This window comes from Belonocnema kinseyi, chromosome 3 (assembly GCF_010883055.1).
Source record: "Belonocnema kinseyi isolate 2016_QV_RU_SX_M_011 chromosome 3, B_treatae_v1, whole genome shotgun sequence".
In the NCBI taxonomy this organism is placed as follows: domain Eukaryota; kingdom Metazoa; phylum Arthropoda; class Insecta; order Hymenoptera; family Cynipidae; genus Belonocnema; species Belonocnema kinseyi.
Genome location: NC_046659.1, coordinates 78,175,434 through 78,189,924, shown reverse-complemented (window position 1 = coordinate 78,189,924; position 14,491 = coordinate 78,175,434). Strand labels below are relative to the sequence as shown.

The following is a 14,491-nucleotide window of genomic DNA, read 5'->3' as shown; positions in this document are numbered from 1 at the left end:
TGATTGCTAGAGAGATTGATCAGCAACCTGGGTCGGAGCAGTGTTGCGGAACGAACGTGTTATTTTCTTAAATAGCACGAGAATTCTGGATCAATCTGAAAAGTCTCTATCCCTTCCACACACTACTCCTTTCCCCTGCCGAGTGAGTCACGCTTGCCCCGAAAGGGAAATGGCTTAATGGTGTAATAATAATAATAATAATAATAAACACCCCTTGGCCAATTTTTCATTCTATGGCCATTCTACATTTTTTTCACGTTCAATATAGAATAAAAGAAATTAATTCTCTAACAAAAAGATCAATCTTCAAATAATAAGATTAATTATCTACCAAATTGATGAATTAAAAGAAAATACATAAATTTTCAACAAAAAAGTTAAATTTTTAACCGAAGAAATGAATTTTCAACTAAAATGAGAAATATTTAACGATAAAAGACGAATTTTTAATAAATAACATGAATTCTCAACAAAAATATACATTTTTAATGCAAAATGGTATAGTTATATTTACCGTCAAAAATATTAAATCTTAACATTAAAAAATGAATTTTCAAGAAAATAGTTAAACTTTCAACCAAAGAAATGAATTTTCAATCAAAAAGATGATTTTTTTTTACCAAGGAGGTTAATATTCTACCAAAAAAGACGAATTTTCAACAAAATGCATACATTTTTAATCGAAAAGTTTAATTTTCAAATAAAAAAGAAACATTTTTAGCCAAGCACGGAGTAGTTACATTTTCAGTTAGAAAAATTAATTTTATAAAAAAAAAAGAATTTTCAATTGAAAAATATACGTTTTCAATCCAAAATGGAACTGCAAATGGAATTTGCAACAAAGTTATTGAATTTTCAGTGAAAAAATAAGCGTCCATATTTGAACCAGAAAAGATTTAAATTTGAATCCAAAAATAGTTGAATTTAACAAAAGAAGATGAATTTCCAACAAAATAGTTTGCAAATCCTCGTTAAAAAAGATTCGTTTTTAAATATTAGGTTTCATTTTTTAGCAAAAAATATTACATTTCTACAACAGATAAATTTTTTAACTACAAAGACGAGTTTTCAACTAAGAAAAATATTTCAGTCAATACAAAAACAAATTTCAACTAAAATGTGGAATTTTCATGACAAAAAGACGAAAATATAGGACATATCCTGATTAGTGTAACCAGATGATTTGATCGAAAAAGCAGGACATTATCCCTTTTTAATTTCAAAATTTCCTAATTTTCCTTGACAATTCCCTGAGAAATTTTTCATTTTTCCTGACAAGTAAAAATTTGTCTTTCATGTTAAATTCTTAATCAAAGAAATTAATATTCCACCAATGAGATTAATATTCCGCCAAAAAAATGAATTTTTAACGAAATACATGTATTTACAACAAATAGCTTCCTTTTCAACCAAACATGGAATAGTTCAAGTTTCGGTTAAAAAGATCATTTTCAACCATGAAATCAACGAAATTTTAAAAAGTAATTAAATATTCAGCCATAGAAATAAGTTTTCGACTAAAATTATAAATCATTAACCAAAAGAATGAATTTTTAACAAAGCAGTTTAATTTCCAACCAAAAATATAATACTTGATATAAAGAAAAAAAATTGTTCAAAAATAAAAACAGTAGAGTTCAACCAAAAAATACGAATTTTTAACTGCAAAAGATGTTATGATTGACTAGATAAATTGTTATTAAATAACTTGATGTTTTTTTGTCCATATGAACCAAAATCAATATTTTTTAAATATTGTTAATTAATTTTATAAGTTGTAAAAAAATGTATCTACCTCCGCTGGGATTTAACAAAGTTGTTGAATTTTCAATAAAAAATATGAATTCTTAACCAAAACTGTTCCTGATACATAATGATATTGAAACCAAAAAATATTTTAAGTTTGAATAAAAAACAGTTGAATTTAACCACAAAGATTAATTTTCTGCCAAAAAATAAAAATTGTCAACAAAATACATGAATTTCCTACTAAAAACGATAAATTTTTGACCTAAAGTCAAATAATTATATTTACAGATTTTAAAAATCATTTTTAAACGTAGAAACGAATTTTCAACCAAATAGTTTTTTTTAACAAAGAAATTAATTTTTAGCAATATACATGAATTTTTATTTTTATTCTGTTAAAAAGCGAATTTTCTACCCAGAAGGATTTTTTAGTCGATAAAGAAACAAAATTTAATGAAAAATGTGGAATATTCATGCAAAAAAGACGAATTGTCTAAAAAGCATTTGAATTTTCAAACCGAAAATATGAATTTCAACTTAATTAAAAAATGGTCTATATATTCCCTAAAGTTTATCTATAATGTTTTTCTTTCTTTTTAAATGTTAGTAAAATTTCACACATGTCAAGTGTTTGAAACTAAATTGAACAGAATGAGACTGCACCCTCAGAAATCGGGAACAAAATGTAGTTTCGCGCAATAAAAATCGCGAATTTTTATTTTTGGGCATGATTAATTAGGAAATATCACAAAATATCAGGTCATCGATAAACTATCAATACATTTCCTGATAAATTAGGACGTCTGGTCACCCTGACATTTATCCTATAAAAATACCTGCTTCCTCTGATGGTATTTCCCTCTCCATTTCATTATCATAATCCTGTAAGTCTGATTTCATTTTTCCACTTTTCCACATCACGTAGACGTAAGTGGCGACCGTGATTAAAATATAATGCCAATATTTTGACCAAAAAGGCAATATCTCCGAAATCATGATTTTGTTGTCTTTGACCTATTTATTTACATTTAACTTTAAACCACAAACTTTAATAGTATTATTATTAATAAACTCCCAATCACGTTGAGTAGACTTGAAGTTGTGTCTAATTTTCATAAAAACTCCTGACAATCGTTTATTAATTTATAGCAAACGGTTAAAAAATGCTAGCAGTAGTCTGAAATCTGAATGACACCAAAAGTTAGGTTATATTTACACCACGTGCTCGTTTGACGTTTCTGACTTTCGTAAACAAAAATAGTAAACAAAAACTTTTTCACGATTTGATTTGTAGTGCAACTGACTTGTGATGATAAAAAATAACAATATATAGCGGATTTGTTATTTGCTTAATCGTAAACAGTTTTTTTATAGAAAGAATTCATGGAATTGATTTCGCAACCGGAAATTCAGGTTCGATTACATAGGTAAGTATATGGGGATTTTAAAATGCAAGCTTCAAAATAGAGTAAAATCAGATATATTTAAAACCTTTGCTCGAATTTAAAGCATTATTATTTAACAACTTTACTGTTTTACTTGATTTCTATATAAATCGTATGAATAATATTACAATTTTTCAAGAGAATTTAAACATTAATGTTTTGAAAATTTCGATTGATCCTTAATTCCTGGGGTCTTGTTTATTAGTTTTCGATACAGCCCTGGGATTAAAACTGTACACCGGTTGCGCACTAGTAGAACGCGCACTCGCGCAGTACCGAAAATCAACACATCCCAAATTGAGTACCAGTACGTGCAGTGTACAAGTTTCTTAAAAATTAAGGACTGACGCTTATCTAATCATGTAATTGTTAATTTAATCTTGACAGAAAAAACGGAACTAATTATGATTCTCGCGAGTGCTAAATGTGGATGACTTGAGATCAATTTCAAGGTGAATAACGAATAACGATCTTTTCTAGTCAGGCCAGTAAACATAGGACACATGCGTATCTCATTTCCAAGAACTTAATGCGGAAATTGAAAAGCAGGACAGTGCCAAAAAACAATCGCAATGAATTCTATGCTTCATAATCTATTAGGAATTTCAGCCTATACATAATTAAACAATTGATTCTGTGATTATTACGACTTAAATAAAAATACATATAGCATGTGGGAGAATATCAGGGGGTGGGTGTACAAAAAAAGACAGCCTTTAACGCCATCTGGCTTCGGGAATTACCTGTTTCGAAATGATGAGAGGTTATAAATAATTCGCAGGATTTCAAGATTCTCAGGACTGGCGAAATATAGTGAAAAACTGGATTAGAGTAAGGTCACCAGACGTCTTTATTTATCAGGAAATGTCCTGATTTTTTATCACTCCTGGGTTTTCATGCCTGAAAATAAAAATTCGCAATTTTTATTCCCCGGGCCTTTTGGTACACAATTTCTGAGAGCATAGCCTGCTTGTGATGCGCAATTCAATTTCCAATTCATGCGATGTGTCGGATTTTTATTATATTTTACAAAATCGAATTGCCTAAAAAAATGAAAGTTCTATAAAATATAAAAAATAATTGACATATTTTACAGATTGTATTATGTATTATCCTCTAAAAAGTTAGTTGTATAATTTATAAACTTAATAAATGAACAATGGGGTGGTCCAAAAATTCATTTGAATTTTTTTTCATGTATATCACGCTCAAATTTGTTCGAATCCACAAAAAATAAATTCTAGTTTTGTTTTAAAAAAATGATGTTCAGAGGTTCCGCAAGTCCCATGAAATTAACACGTATTTCCCATAAAAAAAGACTTTTGAAAATTTAATACACAATCGCCAATATTAGGCGAGTTTTTGGCGCTAATTATGTTTTTTTGCTGTTTTAAAAATATAAATTGTTATAATATAATATAAACTACTTTTTACTTGTAATTAGATGTCTGTCATACATTGTTTAAACCATTTATTTTTGTTTTTATCAATTTTCTCTTACAATAATATTAGAAAGTCGGGGTTTTTTCTTAATGTTATTAATCTTTCAGTTATAGCAAGGCAATTACCAATTATATTTAATAGAAATAATTGTTTAAACAATTTATTTTATTTATAATAATATTCTTTGTAAATGATGCTAGAAACTTGTAATTTTTTCTAAAGTTTTCCAATTTTTGTGCCCTTTTCAATTCCAGTGAGATAATAATTAATTCAAGTTAAAAAGTACAATTTAAAAAAAAACTTATTATTTTTGTAAGTAATATTCTTTTAACAATGTTATAAAGTTGCGAGTTTTTCTGAAATTTTTAACTTTTATCCACTTTTTCACTTCAAGTGAGGTAATAATTAATGCATCTTAGCAAAATTAATTGTTTAAACAATTTATTAGTATTTATAATTGTCTTTCCTTGCATTATTTTTAAAAATATGTTTTTTAAATTTTCTTATCTTTCTTTGGCTAGTTAGTTATGAACAAATGATAAATAAACATTAAAGAGAATTTTTCAATCCCTTTTTCATGAATATGCTTTTCTGAAATAAAACAAATATTAAAAATATTCTTCAAATTTTTGATATGGGTTATATTAAATGTAAATTTTCCTTCTAGTAGTTGAGAGCCTTTTTGTTTAAATTAATATTAATATTTATTATTCAATCCTAACTAAAAAGTCAAAAATAGCTGAAAATGTCAGAAGAATTCGCAACTTTCTAGCATTACTCTAAGAGAAATGTTTATAAATAATACATTATTTAAACAATTATTTTTTAACATAAATTATTACTTCACTTTAAATTAAAAATGGACAAAAAATGGAAAATTTTAGAACAATTTACAACTTTCTAACATTATTCAAAGAGAATATTATTATAAATAATAATAAATGGTTTAATCTATTATTTCTGTTAAATTTAATTTTTGTATTGCCTCGCTCGAACTGAAAAGTTAAAAATAATTTGAGATATTCAGGAAAAAACAGATACTTTCTAACTATATTAAGAGAAAAATGCATTTGGGGGCGACATGCAGGAAAATTTCAAGAAAAAAATTTGGGACCACCCTGATAAACATACAATTTTATTATTTTGTTAGAAACAAAAAGTCAACTTTTTCGGTTAAAAATACAACTGTTTTGTTGAAAATTCGTTTTTTTCGGGTAAGAATTCGACTGTTTTGTAGAAAATTCGTATTTTTGACAAGAACATTCACATTTAAATTTTTTTTCTTCAATGACAGAAAAATATTTTTTTGTGGACAATTAGTTTTTTGGGTTTAAAAATTGATCTCTTGTAGAAATTCAATATTTTTTTGTCTAAACCTGAAAATGCGTGGTTGGAAAGGAATCTTTTTTGATCGAGGATTTTCAACTAATCTGTTGAAAATTCGTCTTGTTTGTTTGAATTGAACTGACAATTCATGTATTTTGTTGAAAATTAATTTCTTTGGTTAAATATTTAACTATTTTGGAAAATTAATTTTTTTGGTCAAAAATAAATTTTTCAACTGAAAGTATGACATTGTATTTTTGGTTGAAAATTTGTCTTTTTTTTTGTTTGAAAATTCATGTATTTTATTGGAAATTAGTCTTTTTTGGTAGAAAATTATTTTTTTTTTTTAATTGAAAATTAAACTCCTCCGTGTTTGGTTGAAAAATGATTTTACAATTCACTTGATTTTTCTATGGTTACAACTTCTTTTTTTTTGCAGAAAATTAACTTTATGTCTTCACAAACTACTGATTACGTCAGTCAAAATTACTTTGTTTAAGCCATTCAAATGTATTGATTCGGTCAGTGAACATTACTGATTAGATCACTTTGTCTTTATTGCTAGAGAGTAAATCTTCTTGGTTCTAAATGAATTTTTTTTGTTTAATTCAACAGTCTTTTTTATTCAAAATTTAAATATTTTTTTATTGAAATCTATTTATATTGTTTTGAGATTTTTTTAGCTGCGTTGCTTGTCGGTCAAAAATAGTCCAAAATTGGCCATGTAGATTTTGGCCGGATCCTAACAAGGCTAGGAAAAGAAATGTTATTTTAAAAATGAACAAAATTATAAAATACTATATTTCTGCACGGTAAGGATTTCAAAAATAATTTATAATTTTTATATTCACTTTCAAAGAAGGATCGCTTTATAAATATATTTTAAGATTTTAGTATCAGAGAATGTAACAAATGGCCTTGAATTTGGAATATTTCAAAATCTTCTTTGAATGACTAGACGAAAATATTTTTTATCTGCATTATTTATTGTGAAGTTTATAAGATCTGGAACTTTTGGGTCTTTCCTTCATATTCACAAAGTGTCTTTTTAAAAAACTCATTTTTAAGTTTTTTAATTTGATTCTTTTCAAGTGGTATGTATGAACTGCTGCCATAAAATACAATTAATAATCATAAATTAAACTAACTATTAAAATAGCTACATCGCCTTTTATACCATTTTAATCTTATTTTTAATCGGCTTTCAGTAATCTGTAACTTTAATTTAAACTTTAGATTTTATCCTAACAGGAATTCGAAGAAAATAAAAAAATGTGGGTTTTTATGTCGTAATAAAATGTTCTTAAAACCCATTCTCAAACTCTGCGTCTTAGTTGATGACTTCCATTTTCGACACTGATCCGTCTTGCAGATTTTTATAATTTAAAAATCCGCACCTTGTTTAGTTTTAAATGATCATAATTATTTAAACATCTTTTTCAAAACGGTTTATATTGCAGATTTGCAATTATTGTTCCTTCAGTATTTATTGTTTTATAATTAAAAATGATTAAAAGTGATGATTTATATATTTATTATATTTTTTATAATATACATTTATTAGATTATAAAGTATATTAAAATATTTTTTAATTTTTAAGATTTCGAATTGAGAACTCTTTATTTTAAACCAGTATAAATACAAATTTTTTAATGTTTATGACATTGAAGATCAGAATTGAAGTTGTCAACTCTAAATCTTCCAAAATGAAAGAAACTTTGAATTTAAATCTTAAAAATACAGTTTTTCTGATTGAAAAATTAAAACTTGAAACAAATTTCATTGTAAGTTTTTAAATTTTTAAACTCTACAAAAAAAATTCTTAAGTTTGGATGATTTTGGAAGTCAACTTTTTAATTGCAAATCTTCGAAATTTAATAATTTTCGAATGTACATCATCAAAATTACAGTTTTTGAAATTTTTAAACTTAAGACTTGAAATATTTCTAATTGTAAATTTTCAAATACAAATTTTTTTATTTAGATGATGTTGAAGAGCAAAGGTCAAGTTTGCAATTCTAAATCTTCCAAATTCAAGAAATTCCGAATGCTAATCACCAAAACAACTGAATTTTTAATTGTAAATCTTAAAACTTGCATAATTTTTATTTTAAATAAGTTATCAACATTAAAAACTTCAATTTAAATAAAGATTTACAATTCAAAAGTCTACAATTTTAAAGAGGTACAATTTAAAACTCTTGAATTTTAGAGATGTAAATATCATATTTCTTGAATTTTGATGATTTTCTAAGCTGAAGAAATTGGCCATGCAAATAATCAAAATAGCAGAATAATTAATAGCAAATTTTTAAAATTAAAATCTGTTCAATTTAAAAAATTTGCATTTTAAAGTTCTGCTGATTTAAAGAGTTAAAATTGAAAGCCTAATTTTACATTTTCGAAATTTTGAACTTGCATTATTTTTTACTGCAGTAAATTTTAACAATTAAAAATTCTGCCATTTTAAAAATAAAAATAAAAGTTCTGCAATTTTGAAGACTTACCATTTTAAATTCTTCAGTTTTAACGCTTTTCCGTCAAAAAATCATTCAAATTGACTAACATTTAACTGTAAATCATCAAAATTATCGAGTTTTTAATTGAAAATCTTAAAACTTGCATAATTTTTAATTGCAAATTGGTTTTCAACCTTAAAATCTCTTTAACTTTAAAGATTTAAAATTCAAAGTTCTACCATTTCAAAGAGTTAAAAAAATATAGAATTGAAAATTTTTTAGTTTTAAATATTTGTGTAATAAGAATATTTTAAAGGTGTGTAGTTTGGATCGTTTTTTGGGATAGTTAAATTTGGAATATTTACAATTGAAAATTCTTCAATTTTGACTATTTAAATGTTACAATTCTTAAATTTTAAATATTTCTAATTGAAGATTCTTCAGAATTTAATGTTCATAATAGGAAATGATGCAATTTAATTTGTTTTATAATTCAATTTTGAAGATTTAAAATTTAAATTTATTCAATTTTTCTACAGTTTTAATTGAAAATGCTTTGATTGTGAACAGTAAATATGGCAGCGTTGATTTTTTGAGAATTCTTATCGTTTTTTACAAATGTAACATATTTTTCCGTATGTGTCACCGTTTGCACCCGAAATCAGTTAAAACTAGTTTTAACTGAATTCGGGTTAAAACGGTAACATATATAAAAAAGGAATTTTGCAGGAACTTCAAGTTACTGGAATCAGTGACTGGAAATGTAACAAGTTACTATTTTCACGAAGTAACTGTAGCTGTAATTAGTTCCATTCTTGAAGGAACTTCAACATTTAATTAATACATTAATAACACACTTTAATTTAATTCTGCTAACGGATAAAAAAGAATAGCTTCAACAATATTAGATTTCATAAGCTTTCGGTTTATTCATCGATTTAAATCGAAAGCTTAGGAAATCGAATTTTGTAGGAAACATTCAATTTTTTATTTTGTGCAAATGAAAGAAATCGTATATTACGGATAACAAGACTTTTTAAAGTAGATATTATTAGATGATTGCTTTTTACTAAGAAGCGAGTAAGAATAAAAAAAATTTAATATAGTTCAAAAACAATCCCTTACGCTTCTAAATTTTAATTAACTTTACTATTAGATTTTATAAAGAAAAAGTGGCGATTTTTATTTAATCCAAAGAGGTTTGTAGGGTTTACTTTATTCCATGAAATACTTTCTACACATCTCTTTGTTACGTTTTTATTTGAAAAATGTTATTTAGGAATTATAAAATTATTATTGTTATAAACAATCTTTTTCTGAAATGAAGTTGTTTAAATAAAAACGTACCAAAGAGATTGATAGAGCATTCTTCAAGTAATGAAATCAGCCTTACAATATTAGGAATTAATAAGAATTGAAAATTTTACCTAAAGAACAAGCAAGAAAATAATATTCTAAATAAATATTATTAAATAAACAATTTCATCCCGAAATATTTTTTTGTCTAATGTTCGCCTTTAGTTCAATGCTCATTTTTGTTCTCGAGATAACTAGTGAACATCCTTTAAGGCTCTAGATTCCGAATTTAATTGGACACCTTCTGCAAAGCATTAAATTTAAAAAATTCTGCAAAGCAGATGTTTCGCGATACAATTTTTGTAAAATAATATAGATATTTAATATGGAAGCCTGAAGAGTCTGTAAAAAATCTTCTTTCAGATACTCGCACGCGTGTTTCACCCCCTGAAGAGAACTCTGAGGTGCCTGCAGGCTTCGCAGGTGTCGAATTTGACAAAAAAAGTTGGGCGATGGAGACTACCATGCAGCCGCCCCTTCCACCACCGCCCCTTCCATCGGCTTCTTCAAACACCACCTGCACAGATACTACGGTCACCCACGTCCTAACTTATGGTATGCCGAAATGTTTCCCCCAAAATGTTCAGATTTTAACAAGTTTCAAATACCACACCTATTTATGAGTTGATTTGAGGATAATTAATTTAAGCATGTTCTCTAGCTAACACGAAAAACCCTGGGAATTTTCTTTAATCGGGAAAACCCCGGAAATTTTATTTAGGACCGGGAATTTTACAAATCTTTTAGAATAAAACATCTGTCCAACTTTGATTTCAACCGCTTTTCAAATAATTACTTAAATTGTGATCTTTTTCAATTATGATATTATTAAGTTTAGAATGCGTAATTCAAAAATCTTTCACTTTAAAAATTTTCCATTTTATATTTTTATTTTTGTTTAAAGCCTTAAACAATTAAAAATTAAAAGCATTTAAAATATAAGATTTTTGATAAAAAAAAATTGTAGTTGATCATCTTTGAATATAAATTAATTCACGATTGTTTTAATTAAATATTACTTTAAGAATGAAAAAGTTTTATTAGTTGAACAAATGCAAAACCTCGATTGAAACTTTATAAACTATTTTCAGTTTTCAACTAACTTCAAAATAATATATTCATAAGCAAAGGTTTTTATTTTTCAAATATTTATTCAGTCTAAAATATTCCATTTCAAACCATTGAATTTGGAATTTTTCAATTAAGACAAAAAACAATTACCTTATACTTAGAAATATCTGGCTGTTCATTTAAAATCAGTAATTATAAATTAAATATTTAAAACTAAACAAAAAAACTAAATGTTGGACTTTACAATTTTAATTGTTCTATTTAAAAAAATTTGATTTATAAGTAAAATTGTTCAATTTTGATATATAAATAACAATCGAACACCTATTATTCTTCGAAAAATCATAAAGTTAAATAAATTTTCAGAAGTTTTGAACAAATTTGAAAGTAATTAAAAATTTGAAATTATTTAAAATAATTTAAACGAAGTGTCTACTTGTACCGACAAGATACTGCTATTTGTACCAAAATTTGGATGCAAATAGTGCACGGCCTATTTTGAAATCAAATATAGATTTTGGCAGATTTCGAACACAAAATTTCAAAGCTTTTGAAAAATTTTGAAAGGATTTTAAGGAAATTTTTTCAATTTTGAAGGATTTAAAAAAAAATAAAGGAAAAGTTTTAATCATTTTAAAAGATTTTTAGAAGTTCTGAAAAATATTTCAAAATAATTTAAAATTAAAAAAAAAGTTCAAACAACATGTCAATGTTTCAAGATTTTGAAATAAAATTTTGAATTTTGAAAGTTGTGTTCAGTTAAAAAAAAATATAATCGTGCAATTTTTAATGTTTCCAACTTAAAATTTCTTAAAATGATATAATTTTGAAACAATTTCAATTATTGAGCATTTGAATACAACATTTTTGAATGAAAAAACTGTTAACATTTAATATTAAAATCCAAGAGTTCCATTTTTAGTGCTTTAATTTGCAGCTCAATTTTTATCACTTCAAATGGAAAAAATTTTGGTATTAGTGTAATTTTTTATTTCATTGGCGGTGAAAAATATTTGTGAATCGGGAAATAACCGGGATTTTTTTTTCTTTCATTAAAACGGCCATCCTGATATTGAATTCAATATGTAATACTTTAAATTCCTAAAATTTCAAGTTGTCATATATTTAATTTTCAAAACAAAAAAAAAATAATTTTAAATAAAAGCAAAAAGAATTTTCAACAACAACACTAATTTTTAACCAAAAAGAAGCATTAAAAACCGAACAGATAACGTATAATTAAGTAGATGAATTTTCAACCAAAAAAGATGAACTTTTATTAAAATAGCTAAATTTGGAATCATAAAGATGACCTTTCCATCAAGCAGATTAATGTTCTACAAAAAAATAGCGAATTTTCAACAAAATAATTCAATTTTGGAGTCAAAAAGACCAATTATTTTTACAAAACAGTTACATTTTCAACCAGAAAATATAATTTTTCAACAAAGAAATTAATTTTCTACCTAATAGTTAATTTTTAACTCATTAGGTAAACTCTTAAACCGAAAAGAAGAATTTTCTACAAAACAGTTCAGTTTTCAACCCAAAAATATTAATTTTCACATAAAATTATGAATGTTTATCGAATAAAAGAATGAATGTTTAAAAATTTATTTTTATTTATACCAAGTAGTTGATTTTTGAACAAGAAAAATATTAATGTTTAAAACGAAAAATCTAATAGATTATATAATAGATGATCTTTCACCCAAAACAGATTTTAATTTAAAATAAAAAACTGTTGAATGAAACATAAGTTTTTAATGAAACTGTTGAATTCAACAAAAAATAGGAATTTTTAATAAAACGCGTGAATTTTCCACTATAAAAGATTCATTTTCAACCGAAAATGGAATAGTTACATTTTTAGTTTATAAAATAAATGCTTGACAAAGAAAAATGAAATTTCAACAAAGTGATTTAATTTTCAGCCGAAGAAATGAATTTGCAACTAAAATTATGAATCTTAAACAAAAAGTATAAATTTTTGATCAAAAAATATGACTTTAATAAATTAGTTGCATTTTCGAGAAAATAATTAAATTTTCGAGCATATAGTAGAATTTTTAACCAAACGAGATACCTTTGGAACCAAACATAGAATAGAAGCTTTTTCTACAAAAAATAATATTATTTTATTGTTGGTATCTATTAATTCATTTCACATATAAGCGAAAAAGTGAGATAAAGAGGACGTTTGTCAGGAAGTGTACTAAATGTTATCTTTACTGACCCCCCCCCCCCCCCCCCGTTTACTAACCGTATTTTTGCTGTTATATCAAATGAGCTATTATGTCCTTTTTAAAGTAGATATTCTAAAAATAGTACCAATTTCAATGTTTTCTTACAATTTTAAATAAAACCTAATATAATAAAATTTTATAACTTTGAAAGAAAAAGTTGGAAAACTTCGAACACATCTAGTCTTTACGAAAACAATAATAATAATCAAACGAATATATGTTTTAAATAAATTTGATAGAAACCTCATTATTAATAATTTCATATATTTCACACAAACAAATTCTTTCAGCAGAAAAATATTTAAGTTTTTCCAACATTTTTGTTTCAACTGTAAATATGTTCCACGATGCAAGAAAAAATCCCAAGAACTTTGAAAAATGTTCAGCGTATTAGATTCTATTCTCATTTAAGTAAAAAAATGGGAATTTGCACTATTTTTGTAATATATTCTTCAAAAACGGACAAATTTACTTCATCCTGGCTAATTTCATCGAGAATACCGATAGCTTTCAACCTATTTAAGAGTAAAAAAATGGACTCTCATACGAGTATAATTAATGTATAAAAACTTAAGCAATCATCGATAAACAGGCGGTGTCGTACTCATGATCGGCAATGTAGTTTCGATAAATATTTATAACTGCATTCTGTGGCTGAGGATAAGTTTGGCACGCGTAAATAGATAATTGCATTATTACAAAAAGTCATCCTTAAAATAATCGGGGAGAAAATGTGATTTGGAAAACCCCGGGAAAGACCAGGGGAATTTAAGACAATATTTTGCAAAATTGTTTTTACAAATCAGAATACTAAAATTCCTGTAAGTAAATAATAGTATTAATTATTAATGTCGCGATTTAATTCAATACTTTGCCCTTGAATAACACAGGCCGACAAAATTTGACAAAGGTCCGGAACCAGAGACCAGACCTAGTATACCCGAAGGTTTTTGCTGCGCTGAATCCGAATCTGACCTCAGAAAAATTCCATCACCCTCAGTTTTCGAGATATTGTAACCTAAAAGTGCAAAAAACACCGTTTTTTGCTATATTTAAGGTTACATAGCATCTTCAATAATTTTTTTTTTCAAGAACGGGCGAAAGCATCACAAAGGAGCACCCTTGCCCTCTGAAATCCATTTTTCAGATTCAAGATAGCTTTTTTTTTCATCGATATATCATTGATTGAAGGTAAGTATTTTCGCAGTTTCGTAACAACGTTAAAACACCCTATATAGCATATGTGAGGCTATAAGCCCAATTTATAAGTGATTGTATTCGATCGAAAAAATATATATATATAGGTTTTTGAGGTTGCTCATTAAGAATATGAAGTCAGATTTTGAAAATTCAATATGGCTGCCATTTTGGATCCGCCATTTTGAATTCGTCAAA

General features: G+C 25.9%; 2 protein-coding genes across 3 annotated transcripts in view; one reads left to right on the top strand and one right to left on the bottom strand.

Annotated features, from left to right (window-relative positions):
• LOC117168778 (iodotyrosine deiodinase 1) overlaps positions 1 to 3,153 on the bottom strand; it is a 20,469-nt gene extending 17,316 nt beyond the window's left edge. Inside the window, exon 1 of one of the 2 annotated variants that reach the window (XM_033354560.1) lies at positions 2,586 to 3,153. In XM_033354560.1, coding sequence (XP_033210451.1) covers positions 2,586 to 2,745 — 160 coding nt within the window. In that variant the 5' untranslated portion in view covers positions 2,746 to 3,153. The remainder of the gene's footprint in view (positions 1 to 2,585) is intronic. The other variant, XM_033354561.1, reaches the window with a different exon arrangement.
• A 322-nt stretch (positions 3,154 to 3,475) lies between these two features.
• LOC117168775 (ribosomal protein S6 kinase alpha-5-like) overlaps positions 3,476 to 14,491 on the top strand; it is a 60,673-nt gene continuing 49,657 nt past the window's right edge. The window contains exons 1-2 of the mRNA XM_033354556.1: positions 3,476 to 3,646; positions 10,143 to 10,334. Coding sequence (XP_033210447.1) covers positions 10,232 to 10,334 — 103 coding nt within the window. The 5' untranslated portion in view covers positions 3,476 to 3,646; positions 10,143 to 10,231. The remainder of the gene's footprint in view (positions 3,647 to 10,142; positions 10,335 to 14,491) is intronic.